The following is a 15532-nucleotide window of genomic DNA, read 5'->3' as shown; positions in this document are numbered from 1 at the left end:
TAGCTGTGAGTTTGAGGCCAGCCTGGGCTACAAAGTGAGTCCAGGATAGGCAAGGCTAACACAGAGAGACCCTGTCTCGAAAAACCAAAACAAACAAACAAACAAAAAAACAAACAAACTTCCCTTAGAGACTTGAGAAGGGATAAACTTGATTATCTGAGTATGCCTGGAGTGCAGGTTAGTAGCTTTCCAAATGAAAAGATGACGGAGACAGTTTTCTAACCGAATAGTCACCCAAAACTCTCTATAGTGTTGGAGCATCTTCTTCAGCCTTCTGGCCCAGCATATCTGACAGACATATTTGTGAGGCAGGAACTATTGAGGACTTGCTTACCCTGTTTTGGCAGAGTTTGGCCGTTGACTCTGTCTGCATCCAAGCTTGCCCTTTTTTTTAAAGGCAGAATTCTGTCTGTGGTAGAAATGAGGACCGTTTGCCCACTGGCTAGTTGCCACATTTGAAGCCATCTCCATAAGGAGGTTCTTTGATGCTCATCATCCTCTTTGAGGTCGGCTGGGAGTTGCCAGGAGTTAGCCTGTCTCATTGTCGATGAATCTTTAAAGTAATAAAAACATTTTAGAATGCCATATTCTGCATGTCTCTGGGGTTTTTGAAGACTTTGTCTTTCTATAGAGTCATATCTATCTGCTGCAGCTGAGATGTATATTCTTGTGATAAAAGTGGACTAGCAATTGACATGACCATGATTTAATCTACTAACATTTAATTTGTATTGTATAACTTGTTTCTCCTAAACAGCTTGCTAGCACTTTCAAAAGCATTGGAAGAAACCTTGTATTATAATTGAGTTATATGGGTACAATACCTCAGAGTAGAATATATATATATATATATGTGTGTGTGTGTGTGTGTGTGTGTGAAAAGTAATCTTACATTTGAATTCTATACCATAGTCTCTATCTTTATATTACACTTTATTTATTTATGCTGCACCATGGTGGACACTTGACAGCTTGTGGGAATCTGATCTCTCCTCCCACCATTTGGGTCCAGAGGCTGGAACTCAGATCCTCAGGTTTAGTGGCAAGTGCTTGTCCCTCATCAAGCCGTCTTGAAGCCTGTCGGAAGGCCACGGGAAGGTTAAGGAGTCCTTCCCAGGGTACTCTGGCCCACTTAGCTATTTTTTTTTTTAATGTCAACTAAAGGCTTAGAGATGATAGACCATTTGTTGTTATTATTTTTATTGATTTATGTTTATTCTATGTGTATGGGTGTTTTGCCGGCATGTACATATGTGCACCATATGCACGCAGTGCCCACAGATGCTGTCAGATTCCCCTGGACCTGGAGTTACAGATGGTTGTGAGCCACCGTATAAGTGCTGGGAGTTGAACCCAGATTCTCTAGAAGAGCAGCTAGTGCTCTTAACAGCTGGCCCATCTCTCCAGCCCTCTCGCTTACTTATTTTTGTGTGTGAGAGTCTATGCATGTGGTGTACGCGTGTGGTGCATGCACATGTGTGTACAGGGCTTGAGCAGAGGCTGGGGGAGGACACTGGCTGTCCTGCTCTGTCACTTGGAACATCTACTGGTGCTCCCTGGACCTCTTCACACTGCAGAAGATCTTTGCAATGGTTCTCAGTGTCTAGGGATCCATAGTGGGGAACTAATCCCGTTGTTGCAATGTGGTCTCACGGAAGCCACCAGCACAGCTTGTCTTGTCCTGTAGGTTCCTCCCTCCCTCCCTCCCTCCCTTCCTTCCTTCTTTCCTTCCTTTTTTCCTTGGCTTTTCGAGACAGGGTTTCTCTGTGTAGCCTTGGCTGTGCTGGACTCGCTTTGTAGACCAGGCTGGCCTCGAACTCACAGAGATCCACTTACCTCTGCCTCTCAAGTGCTGGGATTAAAGGTGTGCGCCACCATGCCTGGCTGTCCTGTAGGATTCTAACCTGGAAGAGACAAAGAATCTTCTTTCCCCTTGCCAAATATGCAACCAAGTTGGCCTCTATTCATTTATTTATTGTTTATGGGGGGGGGGGGCATTGGAAACACTTTGATTGGAGAAAAGCCAAAATGGGGAAACGAAAAATCACACTGTTTTCTTCTAGTCTGGCTGGTGAGATGGATCAGCTGTAAGAGTGCCTGCCACGCCGGGTATGGTGGCGCACGCCTTTAATCCCAGCACTTGGGAGGCAGAGGCAGGTGGATCACTGTGAGTTCGAGGCCAGCCTGGTCTACAAAGTGAGTCCAGGACAAGCAAGGACCACAGAGAGAAACCCTGTTTCAAAAACAAACCCACAAACAAACAAACCAAAGAGTGCCTGCCATACAAGCCTGAGGACCAGAGATGGAGCCCCAGAGCCCATGGCGGAAGAAGGGATGTCCTCTGAGCTCTACATACGTGCTATGTCATGTGCACACTCAAATCATCATCATAAAAAAAAAAAAATCCTGCTCCAAACACACCCTTAAAAACGTTCACCTCGATGGTAAGAACCTACAAGTCACAGCTGCTCCCCTGCCTCAGGCTTCGGGAATGGTGGCTGAGGGGACAGCGTTGCCGTCACTTCACCCACAATGCGGGCCCTACATGTAGAACACCGTCACAGGCAAGATGACGAACGGAAAGTATCCAAAGGTGAAAGAAGTGGATGTTGTGCTTGGTGGACCAGCTCTCCTTGGGAGAGTGTGGACTCTGCTGTGGGGCCAAGTCCACGATGCGAATAGTCCCCTGCCTACGTCACATAGCGTCAGACCCGTCACGCAGACAACGAGCTGATGTGCCTTCGGCAAGCGCTGCAAGGCTTGGCGTGGACACCAGTGGGAGGACTCAGCGTGGACACCAGCAGGGGGACTGAGGGCAGGCCTTGCCCTGCTGCAAGTATGAATTTTATGTCCTGAAGGTCTTTGCGAAGCTGCCTCCTCTGTGATGGAGGACCAGGGTGAGACAGCCCCTCTGCAAGTCAGCAGATAAGAAAGTCATTAATACACAGGGGCCTCAGGTACTGGGGAGACACACACGGAGACGTTTGCTTGGGTTCAGATCCTGTTCCTTATGTTTACTGTTTTCATCTAATTCATGTACGGTTATAAAAACAGTGTCGTCTCCGTCTCTGGGACAGGTGTAAAGGTTCATACCCCAGGCTGGCCCTTAAACTCACAAGTCTCTGTCTCCCCCTCCCAAGTGCTGTGATAGCAGGTGTGTGCCACCACGCCTGACATTGTAATTTTGTTACTTCATTTCAATAATTTGGTTCATCCAAGGCTTGAACAGCTTCCCGCGCCCCCTCCCGCCCCTGCCCCGAGACAGAATTTCTCTGTGCAGCCATGGCTGTCCTGGAACTCACTCTGTAGACCAGGCTGGTCTCAAACTCAGAGATTCATGTGCTTCTGCCTCCCAAGTGCTGGGATTAAAAGCATGTGCCACTGCAACCTGGTGTCCATGCTAGACTTTAAAGAAAAAAATGTAAAGATTTATGAATTTTAATAAAAAATGTTATGTGTTGTAATGTCTGCTTGCACGTGTATGTGTGCAGTGTGCCTGTCTGCTGCTGGAGGAAGCCAGAAACCCTGCATGGATCTGTTGGAACTGGAATCACAGCAATCATGGGGGTCTATGCAAGACAGCAAGTGCTCTTAACCAGTGAGCCACCTCTCCAGGCCCCAGGACCTTTTTTTTTTTTTTAATTAAGACTTAATTCCATATTTTCTTTTGTCCATTTTTCAATTTATAGATACTTAAACTGACTCCATATCTGGCTATGTGAATAATGCATATGGTTTTTATTTTTATTGAGGCTACATTTCTCCATCTCTGCCAAGTAAAACTCTCCTGAAGTTGACTCTTTTGTTCCTTGAAGATTTATTTTTTAGTTTTAACTAAGTGTGTGTATGTGTGTTTGTGTATGCATATGTGCATATGTGCACATGTGTGTGTATACCTCTGCATGTGTGTGTACTTGTGTGAACGTGTGCATGCACATACATGAATGCAAGTGCTCAAGGAGATTGGAAGAGGGCATTGTATTTCTTGGAGCTGGAGGTGCAGGCTGTTGTGAGATGCCCAGTGTGATTGCTGAGAACCAAACTCTGGTCCTCTGCCTGAGCAGCAAGTGCTCTTAAGTGTCGAGCCATCTCTTCAGCTCCTCCTTTGTTCTTTAGATGTGACCCTGGATGCCTTTTCTCAAGTGTACCAAAGTACTCCAGGTCTATTTTGTGTATTTGCTTCAGGCCAAGAGATCGTGATGACTTCCATGAGATTTTGGGAATTTGCAATTAGAGGCTCCAGTCATACGACCATGGCAGCCAGTGTTCCTGGGTGCTCAGTTATCTCTATGCAAGGATGAAAAAAAAAAAAAAGAAGTTTGAAAATAAAGTCTTGCCGGGTGTGGGATTACATCTCAGTACTCCAGCATGAGACTCTGTCTTAAAGAGCACCTCCCACAGTCATGAGTTCAGATGAGGACTGGAGAAGTCGGATGTAACCTTACGCGTCTTTTATGTGTCTGTGTGACTCGTGTGACAGTTTGCAGTGCTGTCCTCCGGCTTCTGCAGAGCTGCCTTTCCAGGTAAGGGGATTCTCTGGTGTGGCCAATGCCACTGGCTCACGTATGGCTGCCTGTCTTCACCTCACCTCACTTCAGTTTTATGAACGTGGCTCTTACGATGCAGCTCATGCTGATCTCAAATTCCCACCCCCAACCTCAGCCTCCTGAGCGCTGGGACTACAGACACGCATGATTATGCCTGGGTGTGTGTGTAGATTTATTTTAAATTGTTTGTTTGTTTCCTAGACAGGGTCTCTCTGTGTGGCCTTGACTGTCCTGGACTCACTTTGTAGACCAGGCTGGCCTCGAATTCACAGCGATCCGCCTGCCTCTGCCTCCCTGAGTGCTGGGATTAAAGCTGTGCACCACCACATCCAACTTTGAAATTGTTTATATACATGCATGTCTCTGGGGGGGGGGATGAGCACACATGTGCGGGAGCTGGCGGGGTGTGTGTGTGTGTGTGTGTGTGTGTGTGTGTATGTGTGTGTGTGTCAGAGGTTTCAGGTCCTGTAGAGCTGGAGTTACAGGCAGTCCTGAGTTTCCTCAGAAATTCTAGGAACAGAACTACAGAGAAGTGTTCATTTTTTTTTTTCTTGTTTTTTTTTTTTTTTCTTTTTTTTTGTTTTTTTGAGACAGGGTTTCTCTGCGTAGCCTTGGCTGTCCTGGCCTCAAACTCACAGGGATCCACCTGCCTCTGCCTCCTGAGTGCTGGGATTAAAGGCTGCTTTTTGAATTTTAGTATTTTCTCATTAGGTATAAATATTGAAGTGAGCTGGGTGGTGGTGGCGCATGCCTTTAATCTCAGAACTCAGGAGGCAGAGGCAGATGGAACTCTGTGAGTCTGAGGCCAGCCTGGTCTATAAAGACAGTTTCAGGACAACCAGGGCTGTTACATGAAAAACCCTATCTGGAGAAAAATAACAAGGACAACAGCAACCAAATCAAACCAAAACATAAAAAAACAAAAACAAACACAAAAAAATAACCAACAAATATTGAAGTCGTTCCCAAATAAAACTTTCGAATTTGAGCAGCACTGGGCAACACTGGGGCAGCCTCAGCTCACACCCACCCCCCATCTGCCTACTGCCATCCATTTGAAAATTTCCACCCTTTAAAGCGGGTGTGTCCCACGGCCTCTCCTGTCTGTCGTTTACTTCTCAACAACAGGGCATTCTGGGTTACTCAGGGTCAGCTAACGATAGGAACAAGAGGAGCCAGAGGCAAGAACACCACGCTTGAGAGATGAGGACGTGTCAACTGGGCAGGAGCGGTGAGGCAGAGAGACAGAGCCACCGAGTGACTGCCTAAAGCACTCAGCTCTGCTAGACTTCAAGTGAGCTTAGCGAGGGTGAAGCGAGAGCCTCCATGTTAGGACGAACCAATTTGGACTGACTAGTTAGCCATGCACACACTGGCTGAGCACTCACAGAGTACTCAGTGGCCTGGCCCTCATCTTAAGCCCATCTTTGCTGGGATCCAATGCAGCCCTTCACAGGCTAGGCAAGTGGCCCTGACACGAGGGATGGCCAAGTAAGCCCCTCACTCAAGCGAGGGTTGTCTCAGCTACAAGAGGTCTGCACTACTCTCAGCGGACTGTGCAACACTGTCAGTTTATGATATTTTTCCCCACTAGCCATGTCTGGGACCCTGTAAACTTTAGGCTTACTTACATGCTGCGTTCTGTTGAGGATGCCCACCAGCATTTCTGCTACTAGCTGGCTTGTAGGGCACTAAAGGAAGTCAGTCTCTTCTTTTTTTATCTTTTTCTTTCCTTCAACAGGCACACCCTGTGTTGTTATCTGGGTTGGGCATAGCTGCTACCATCATGAGGCAGAGCAGTTGTGACATGCAGATTTTTTCCAAGTTTGGAGTATTAAGGTTCTTGGAGTGGGGGCTGGAGAGATGGCTCAGAGGTTAAGAGCACTGGTTGCTCTTCCAGAGGTCCTGAGTTCAATTCCCAGGAACCATATGGTGGCTCACAACCATGTGTAATGAGATCTGAGTGCCCTCTTCTGGTGTGCAGGTGTACATGCAGGCATAACAGTGTATACATAATAATAAATAAATCATAAAAAATAATCTCAGCTGGGCGGTGGCAGCACATACCCTTTAATCCCGGCACTCAGGAGGCAGAGGCAGGTGGATCATTGTGAGTTCGAGGCTAGCCTGAACAGCCAAGGCTACACAGAGAAACCCTGTCTCAAAAAACCAAAAAAAAAAAAAAAAAAAAAAAAAAAAAAATTCTCAGAGTGAGCAAAGATGTTTCACTAGGGACCTGAGGCTGTTCCCCTCCCCAGAGGGTCCGAGTGTCACTGTCAGAGGCAAACAGTTGTCTACGGTGGCACTTCTGTGAGTGGACTGTGCGCCAGGAAGCTCAGCGGTTCAGCACACTGTACTGGGGTGGAGCCCTCCCTGTCAGCTCTCTCCTCAAGAGCTGTGCGCTGTCCCGCTGAAGAGAAGAGAACCTGCTTCAGGGCCGCTGACTCTTCGCTTCGTGTTGTGCGATTCAGCAATAAGGATCCCGCGTCTGTGACCTGCAAAGTTTGGTCGTTTATTTAATTAGGATAGATATAGATATTGTGTGTATGTGTGTTGTGTATGTGTGTTGTATGTATGTATATGTGTGTATGTGTTGTGTGTGTATATGTGTGTTGTGTGTATATGTGTGTTGTATGTGTGTGTATGTGTGTATGTGTTGTGTGTGTATATGTGTGTTGTGTGTATATGTGTGTTGTGTGTATATGTGTGTTGTGTGTATATGTGTGTTGTGTGTGTATATGTGTGTATGTGTTGTGTGTGTATATGTGTGTTGTGTGTATATGTGTATTGTGTGTGTGTATATGTGTGTATGTGTTGTGTGTGTATATGTGTGTTGTGTGTATATGTGTGTTGTGTGTATGTGTATGTGTGTGTATGTGTGTATCTGTATGTATATGTGTGTGTGTGTGTGCGTGTGTGTGTATGTGTGTATGTGTGTATGTGTGTATGTATGTGTGTATGTATGTATATGTGTGTATCTGTATGTATGTGTGTGTGTGTGTGTGTGTGTGTGTGTGTGTGTGTGTGTGAACTGTGTGCCGCTACCCACAGAAGTCAGAAGAAAACATTCATCACCTGGAACCAGAAGGACAGTTTCTTGCTCCTGGCATGGGTGCTGGGAAACAAACCCAGGTCCTCTGGAAGAACAGAAAGTGCTCTTAACCTCTGAACCACCTCTTCAGTCTCTGTCTCTGCCTCCTTCTCTCATTCACTTCCTTCCGTGCCGTCTGGGCTGGTCTTGCACTGTGACAGTTCTCCTGCCTCAGTCTCCTGAGTGCTGGGATGACAGGCATGCACCTCCATGCCTGGCTTCTAATCTGCTTCTCCTACGTTTAAAGCCATTTCCGTTTAAATTCAACTCATCATTAATGTGTGTGTTTATGAGTGTGTACATGATCATGTGGGAAATTGTGTGTGAGGTCAGAGGGCAACTTTTGGGAGCTGGTTCTCTCTCTACTGTGTGGGTTCGGGGGACTGGACTCAGGCTGTAAGCATTGATGACCAATGCCCTCACCCTCACAGCCATGATGCCAGATCCCAAAGTCTACCTTTTTTTTTTTTTTTTTTTTTTTTTTTTGAGAAACGGTCTTGGAAAAGATGTAAGTTGTGATATTGAAATTAAAAAAACAAACAAAGAGCTGGTTGGAGAGATGAGTCAGCCTGCAAAATATTTCCTATGCAAGAAGACCTGAGCTTGGGGCTTGCTAGCCAGACAGTCTAGCAAAGTCAGAGAGCTTCAGGGTCAATGAGAGAACCTGCCTCAAAAAAATAGGAAGAAAAACCATGGAAGACACTGATGTAAATCTCTGTTATAGAAAAGAACTAAGACCTAAGTAATAACTTTTCAACGAACCAGCAGTTAACACCAATGGCACCTGTAGCGAAGACTAGAGACCTGGGTTTCAGGAATGGAACCTCTGTAAAGGATGAAGAAGAGAACTGATTCCACCAAGTTGTCCTCTTACCTTTATTCATGCAGATCTCTGTGAGTTCAAGGCCAACCTGGTATACAGAGCTAGTTCCAGGATACCTAAGGCCTCATAAAGAAACCCTGGCTCTCTCTCTCTCTAGTTTGGGAGGGGGGTAGGGAAGTGGAGGAAGCTAAGGGTTGGGGGATGGGAAAGAATATGATAAACATATAATGTAAACAATTCTCAAAGAATAAACAAGTAGGCCGGGTGGTAGTGGTGGCGGCGGCCTTTAATGCCATCACTTGGGAGACAGAGGCAGGCAGATCGCTGTGAGTTCAGGGCCAGCCTAGTCTACAAAAGTGAGTCCAGGGCAGTCAAGGCTACACAGAGAAACCCTGTCTGGAAAAACAAAAAACAAACAAACAAACGAACGAACAAACAAACGCCCCTCTGAGACTTCCCCTTTCAAACACTGGGATTCTGAGAGGTGCATCTGCTAACCTTTCTAAAGTTTCAGCCTTAGATTAACCTTTCTCCCTCCACTGTGATGGTTACTTTTAACAGCCCACTTGACATTCTCTTAAATCCCCTCAGGAAACTGTCTCCACGAGAAGTTGTCTGGATCAGGTTGTGGCGTGGTCCTGTCTATGGGAGACAGTCTTGATTAGGCGACTGATGTGGGAAGATCCCAGCCTCAAAGCAGGCAGCAGCGTTCCCTTGGCCAGGGCCCTACAGCATGCAAGAGAGAGAGCTACTGAGCACAGGAGCAGGCACGAATACATGCCCTTCTCTCTCCTCCTTGACTAGGATGTGGTCGACAGCTTCAAGCTCATGCCTTGATTTCCCCATGAGCATGGGCTGTAAGTCAACCTGGAAGCCCCCAAGCCTTTCTCTCCTTGTAGAGGCTTTTTTTTTTTTTTTTTTTTTTTTGGTACTTTATTGAAACGTCAGAGTAACAAGGACAGCGCCAGCTTCTGTACCCTGAATTTTCTAGTTTTTTGGTAGAAGCAATGGTCAGTAGAGCCTTCACCTCTGGCAACAACTTTATTGGTGTTTGTATGTGCCAGATTTATCAAGCAGTACAGATGAAACACAGGCAGGGGTTTGTGTTGCTGTATTTAAACATATATCCTGCAATAAAGCTTTCCAAAGACTGGGGTTGAGAGTCAAGTCATGCCATCGTCATGTGGACCTTAGAGAGGAGGTGTGCTCTGAGATTGTTAAATTCTGGCCTGCACTAAAGTATTGATATCTCCAGTAACGAGTGACTAAATCGATGGTAATGTATGGATAAGTGATTTGTCCAAGGCCGCACAGATGACAAATGTCAGAATAATTTCTGTACTGATATGACATTGTGTCAGATGTCTTACACTAAGAAACGAGTTCAAACGAGTGTCACCAGCTTCTATTTTCTCTGTGTTCTGGTTTGTGTAGGGGCCCTTACCCCAAGATCTGCAATAAGAGAAAATATGTTTTATTTTCTCCTTCGCATTGCCACAAATGGGGGAGCGTCGCATAAATATTACATATGGAGGCCTGATGCTCAGCATTTGCCAAGCCTGGGTTTGCTCTCTTCCCTAGCACAGTCCTCTGGGGGACTCCTGCAAGAATGACAACGTCACGCAAACTGGAGTTTTGATGGTATTTATTATATGTGTGTTTACAGAACAGTTACATCTGATTTTAATGCTTGTGGAGGTAGAGAGGAGCCTGACACCCTAGGAGAAAGGCGCGCTTCCCCGCTGCCGTGTCTAAGGCGGTCCAGCTGGGGGCTGAAGGGAGGCCTTGGTAGAATCCTTGCTTTGTTTGGTGTGCCTCTTGGCCGAAGCAGCGTGACTGGGGCAGCTTCTCCCGATCTTGGTGGTGACAGACTTGACAGGGGAGGCATTTGGGACAAGGGCGGAGTTGATACTGGGCGGAAGGTGGTTGGCGGCTCGGATTTGGGAGAGTGTGACCAAGGCCTGTTTTCTTCTCATCTCTTCTCTGGAATTCTTCTCGCTCCTCAGCATCTCGATGATGTCGTCATCGGGTAAGCGGGGTATTTCGTGTCGCAGGTAGCTTTTAATCAGTTTGGTCACTCTGGAGCCAACGCAGCATTTTTTGGATTTGCAGGTCTGTATCTCCATTTCCTCAGTGAGGCAGCTGTCTTTGCATTTCCCAAAGCCCATTAGGCATCTTTTTATGACAAAAAATTCTGCATGGGGGGCAGGGGAGAGAAACCAAGGGGCCAAAGTTAATGATTAGTTCAGACTGCTGGTGGGAGTGTGTCAGCCTTCAGGGACAGTGTTTGATGACGGTGGCACCTTACGGAAGACCTGGACAGTCACTGTACACTGGTGGGGCCCAAAATAAATCTGTTGTTTAGTCTCCTTTCCTTGAGTAACTTTAGAAATATTGCTAAAACACCCAGGGGACAAAGGCAGGCAGATCTCTGTGAATTTTAAGGCAGCCTAGTCTACATAGAGAGTTCCAGTCTAGCTAGGGGCTACACAGTGAAATACTGTCTCAAGAACAACAGAAAACAACAAAACAAGGTGAATGGTACCTGAGAAAAGACACCTAATACTGGCTTACACACACATGCACACACACACGCACACACCACACACACACACATCACACACATCACAGACACACACACACCACACATACATGCCACACACACCCCCACACCCCCACACCCACACACACACACACACACATCAAGGCTATAAAGAGGAAGGAAAGATTTGCAACCTAAGTCCTTGATTTCAGAATGGCATCTCACTCCTTTCCCCCTTCCCTCCCTCTCTTCTTTCCGTCCTTCTTTCCTCTCTCTCTTCCCCTCCCTTCCTTCAGTCCCTTTCTTCCTTCCCTCTTTCTGTTTTCCTCCCTCCCTCTTTTTCTTTCCTCCATCCTATCCTCCCTCCCTCCTCCCTCTCACCCTCAGTTCCTCCTTCCTTCCCTTCCTCTCTCCCTCCCTCTCTCCCTCCCATTCTTTTTGTTTGGTGGTACTGGACTTTGAACCCAGGACTTTGCGGCAGTCACTCTCCCACTGAGCTACATCTCCAGCCATAATGCAGCATTTTGGATCTCCAGTCTTGCGTCTTCCACACCAGCAGAGCCTCCCATCCCCCTCTATATATTCCTAGCAAACACCAATGCCAGTAAAATCTGCCATACAAGTAATCCAAGAGTCACGACTGTTAACATAGGCTAGTTGTGAACACATCAGTGAGTTCAGTGTGAGATGTGTACAAGGTGTGCTGGTCAGGGTAAGCTTTCCTTTGTCGAAGCTCGGCTAGTCGCTGCTGTGGACTCAGGTGGGCTATTTCTCTTTGTCCACATGACACTATACGCAGTGCTTTTCTTTCTGTGTGAGAAGGATGCAATGATAATTTGCAAGAAAATAAGTGGGATGGGGCTGGCGTTACGTGAGATAAACTAAGGAAGAATTCTAAAACAGAGTTCATAGGATTTTTAGAGGTGTCTTCTTTGAGCCCATGGGCTTTGATCTCTGTCGATCACTAGCTCATGGTTCCTGGAACATGACATTTTGTCACTTCTAGCCTCTCCCGACATTCTGTTCAGCAGAGATCTTGTTTATTACTGTAGTCCAACCTTGTCTCTGTCAAGATCACCCATATATTATAATGTCTAGCTTAATTCCCCACTGATCTTAGTAACTCATCTTCATCTGTGCAATGACTCATCCCAGTGTCTCACTTTTTTTTCCTCAACTAAGAAATCGTCTTTCTCTATTACTCCCTTACCGATTTTTATAAATTTTATATAAATTAGGAGTGATTTATTTAGCATCAGACAATTTCCAAAGGTTACAGCACCTGTGACAACCTGCACAAGATTGGGTCTGTCAACATCCTGCTGTGGAAGGGAAGAGGGTTCAAGAGGCTACCCCGTCCCTGAGATTTATGTAGCTAAGGATGGTGGTTAGGGGAAGAGAGATATTTTTCTTTTCACGCCCCCTGTAGATAACCCATTGCTCACGCTTCAGAAGGCAACCCTAATAAAACTCACTGGGCCACTAAAAAAAAAAAAAAAAAAAAAAAAAAGAGAGAGAGAGAGAGAGAGAGAGACATGAAGTTAGAAAGGGGAGCAGAAAGGAGGAGTGAGAACAGGATCAGCAGGAGTGAGAAGGGGCAAAGAGAGGGTAGGGAGTAAATACAATGAAATATATACAGAGTAAGATATCACAATAAATCCAGTTATATATATATATATATGTATATATATATGTAATGCATGTTAATAAAACAAATAATTTCCAAATGATATTCTTCACACATATATTATTTTTGTTATCTTCACATTGTTCACTGAAGGAGTACAAAATGGAAACATTTTGAACTAGAGACAGTCACACTCATTTGACCATTACACTCATGTCAGTTTTGAAGTTTGACACAGTTAAATGACTTTACTCAAGGGCGATGCAGACTTACCCGCCTACATTCCCAACACAAAAACATTACAAGCACCTTCGACTCTTTTTTGTTTTGTTTTGTTTTGTTTTGTTTGTCTCTGTATAACACCTCTGGCTGTCCTGGACCCACTTTGTAGATCAGGCTGGCCTTGAACTCACAGATATCTGCCCGCCTCTGCCTCCTGAGTGCTGGGAGACTCTTTATTTTCTTTGTCTGACTCATTGGAATTATTCCAAGCAGCTGGGTGGTTCTTGTTTGCAGAAACAAGCCTCAGCCTTTCTCCTTTTTCAAGAACAGTGGCCAGTTCTCTGTGCTGTCGTGTGCTATAATGTGTCCCTAGCCACCCCATGGTAGTTGGAGGGTTTCCAGGAAGACAGACACTGAGGGAAAGTATAAGACTCTCCTGGAAAAGCTGACATGGAGACATAGATCTGCTTACTAGGTCCTAAAAGGGATTTTGAGCACAGAGGTAAGGATTTCATGAACAGGCATATGTGTTCATTGGACCTTTGCACTAGGGGGCCACATAAAGGCAGATGCAGTGGTGCAGGCATGTGAAACCCCAGTGTCCCTACAGTGCAGCTGGAGGAGGGGACAAGAGAATCCCCAGAAGCCCATGGGTCACGTAGCCTGGCGTACAAGTGACAAACAATAAAAGACCCTGTGGTAAGCAAGACGGATGGTGAGGACTGACACCTGATGTTGTCTTCTGACCTCCACACGCATGAACCTGCCTGCGCTCTCTCTCTGTCACATATCACACTATATTTTCCCTCTCTCACATACACATCACATACACACACACCATAGAGATCTTAAAAATATAAAAGATGGTTAAGTCAGAAATAGAGCAAGCTCACACCCCCCCCACATCCCCCCAACGCACACACACGCTCGCGCGCACGCACACACACACACACGCCCCCCACACCCCACACACCCCCACGCACGCACATCCGCGCACGCACACACACACCCCTCAGGAAGGTTGCATAAGATGCGATACAGTTCCTAAACACACAAACAACACTCCATTTTCCCTGTAGCTCCTTGGCATCTCCATCAGACGCAGTCTGGGAATTGGGTCAACTCTCCAGCCATCTTTTTTGGGAATGTCCTCTTTGAGCGTCTGTTAGGGGTCGCAGCACCACAGGCGGCTCAATCCTGCTTCCTCACATCAACCCTCCCTAAGCCCTGGAGCCCACATTACCTGATTTCACCTGACACTGTAGCATGAGGCTGGCAAAGAGAGGAAGAAGAAGCTTCATGGCTGCGTGGCAGAAGGAGAGATGTGGCTCTGGGTTGGTGTTCTTGGGCTCCAGCCTTTGTTGGCCTCTGCCTGGCCTTGAGCCATGAGCAGTGATGTGTGGCCAAACCGGTCTGTGCGCTGTTCAGGGAATTTTCTCTGACTCTGTTTGATAACATTTTTTTTCCCAGCACATTTCTATGTGCTGCTATTCTTTGTCTGGAGGGGAACACAATATATCTAATACAAGAAAGAAAGGATGATCTTTATATTTCTTGTTCTTTTTTTTGTTTTTGTTTTTGTTTTTGTTTTCAAAACAGGGTTTCTCTGTGTAGTCTTGGCTGTCCTGGACTTGCTTTGTAGACCAGGCTGGCCTTGAACTCACAGCGATCCGCCTGCCTCTGCCTCCCGAGTGCTGGGATTAAAGGCGTGCACCACCACGCTCAGCTCTTTTTCTTTTATTTAAAAAGCTTTGAGTCCTTTCCTTTCTGCTGGTGCTGGCTGCTTGATGTTGAAATGGGTAAGTTCATGAAACCCAGGAATGTGGTGCCAGTCCTGGCTGAATTCAAAGCCATCATGGTGAAGAGCATTGCTGATGGCACCTCAGACTGCCCTGACAGCCATGACAGTGGGCATGTCACTATCCCCGAAAAGTGACAGCTGCCATGGGCAAGAAGAAAATTGCCCAGAGATCAAAGGTCAAATCATTTGTGAAAGTTTATAACTATAATAACCTCATGTACACAAGGTACTTTGTGGACATCCTCTTGGACAAAACTGTTGTCGCTAAGGATGTCTTTAGAGACCCAGCCCTGAAGCGCAAGGCCAGGTGGGAGGCCATGGCCAAGTTTGAGGAATGATACAAGACAGAGAAGAGCAAATGGTTTTTCCAAAAACTTCACTTTTAGGTATATTTTGTTCCTATCATTAAAGAAGAAAAAAAAAAAGATTTTATTCTTATTTTTAAACATGTGTATATGTGTTTATGTGTGTGCCTGTGCATTCAAGTACAGTTCCCTCAGAGGCCAGAAGAGGGCATTGGATCCCCTGGAGTTGGGATTTAGAGTGGGCATGAGTGGCCCACCTTTGGTTCAAGGGACAGATTTGTGGCTCTCTGCAACAACAACAACAACAAAAAAATGAGCTCTTAACCACTGAGCATGTCTCCAGCCCCACACTTCCTGTTACTAACACTGGAGCAGGGTAAATACGACTTTCTCAAGACAGTCAAAGGAAGCAGGCTGGGAGGGGCTGCGAGGTACTTCAGAGAGAGAGCTCAGCTTTCAGATAAGTCTGGCTCTGCAGACCACTTGGGTCTCTGCATGCTGAGCAGAGACAAGCATCCAGCCTGCTCACAAAGCTTGAGGTAGTGCTGAATATAAGTGTGGATGGCCTCAGCCT

The 15532-nt window shown here is 46.2% G+C and overlaps 1 protein-coding gene across 1 annotated transcript; it reads right to left on the bottom strand.

Annotated features, from left to right (window-relative positions):
- Positions 1–10212: 10212 nt before the first annotated feature.
- Defb129 (defensin beta 129) lies at positions 10213–14153 on the bottom strand. The gene is made up of 2 exons (XM_051143522.1): positions 14096–14153; positions 10213–10655 (listed from the first exon to the last, which is right to left on the bottom strand). Exons 1-2 carry the CDS (start codon positions 14151–14153, stop codon positions 10213–10215), a joined length of 501 nt encoding a protein of 166 aa, XP_050999479.1.
- Positions 14154–15532: the final 1379 nt, after the last annotated feature.

Source organism: Acomys russatus, chromosome 4, assembly GCF_903995435.1.
Source record: "Acomys russatus chromosome 4, mAcoRus1.1, whole genome shotgun sequence".
Lineage (NCBI taxonomy): Eukaryota > Metazoa > Chordata > Mammalia > Rodentia > Muridae > Acomys > Acomys russatus.
This window is presented reverse-complemented; position numbering and strand designations above follow the sequence as displayed.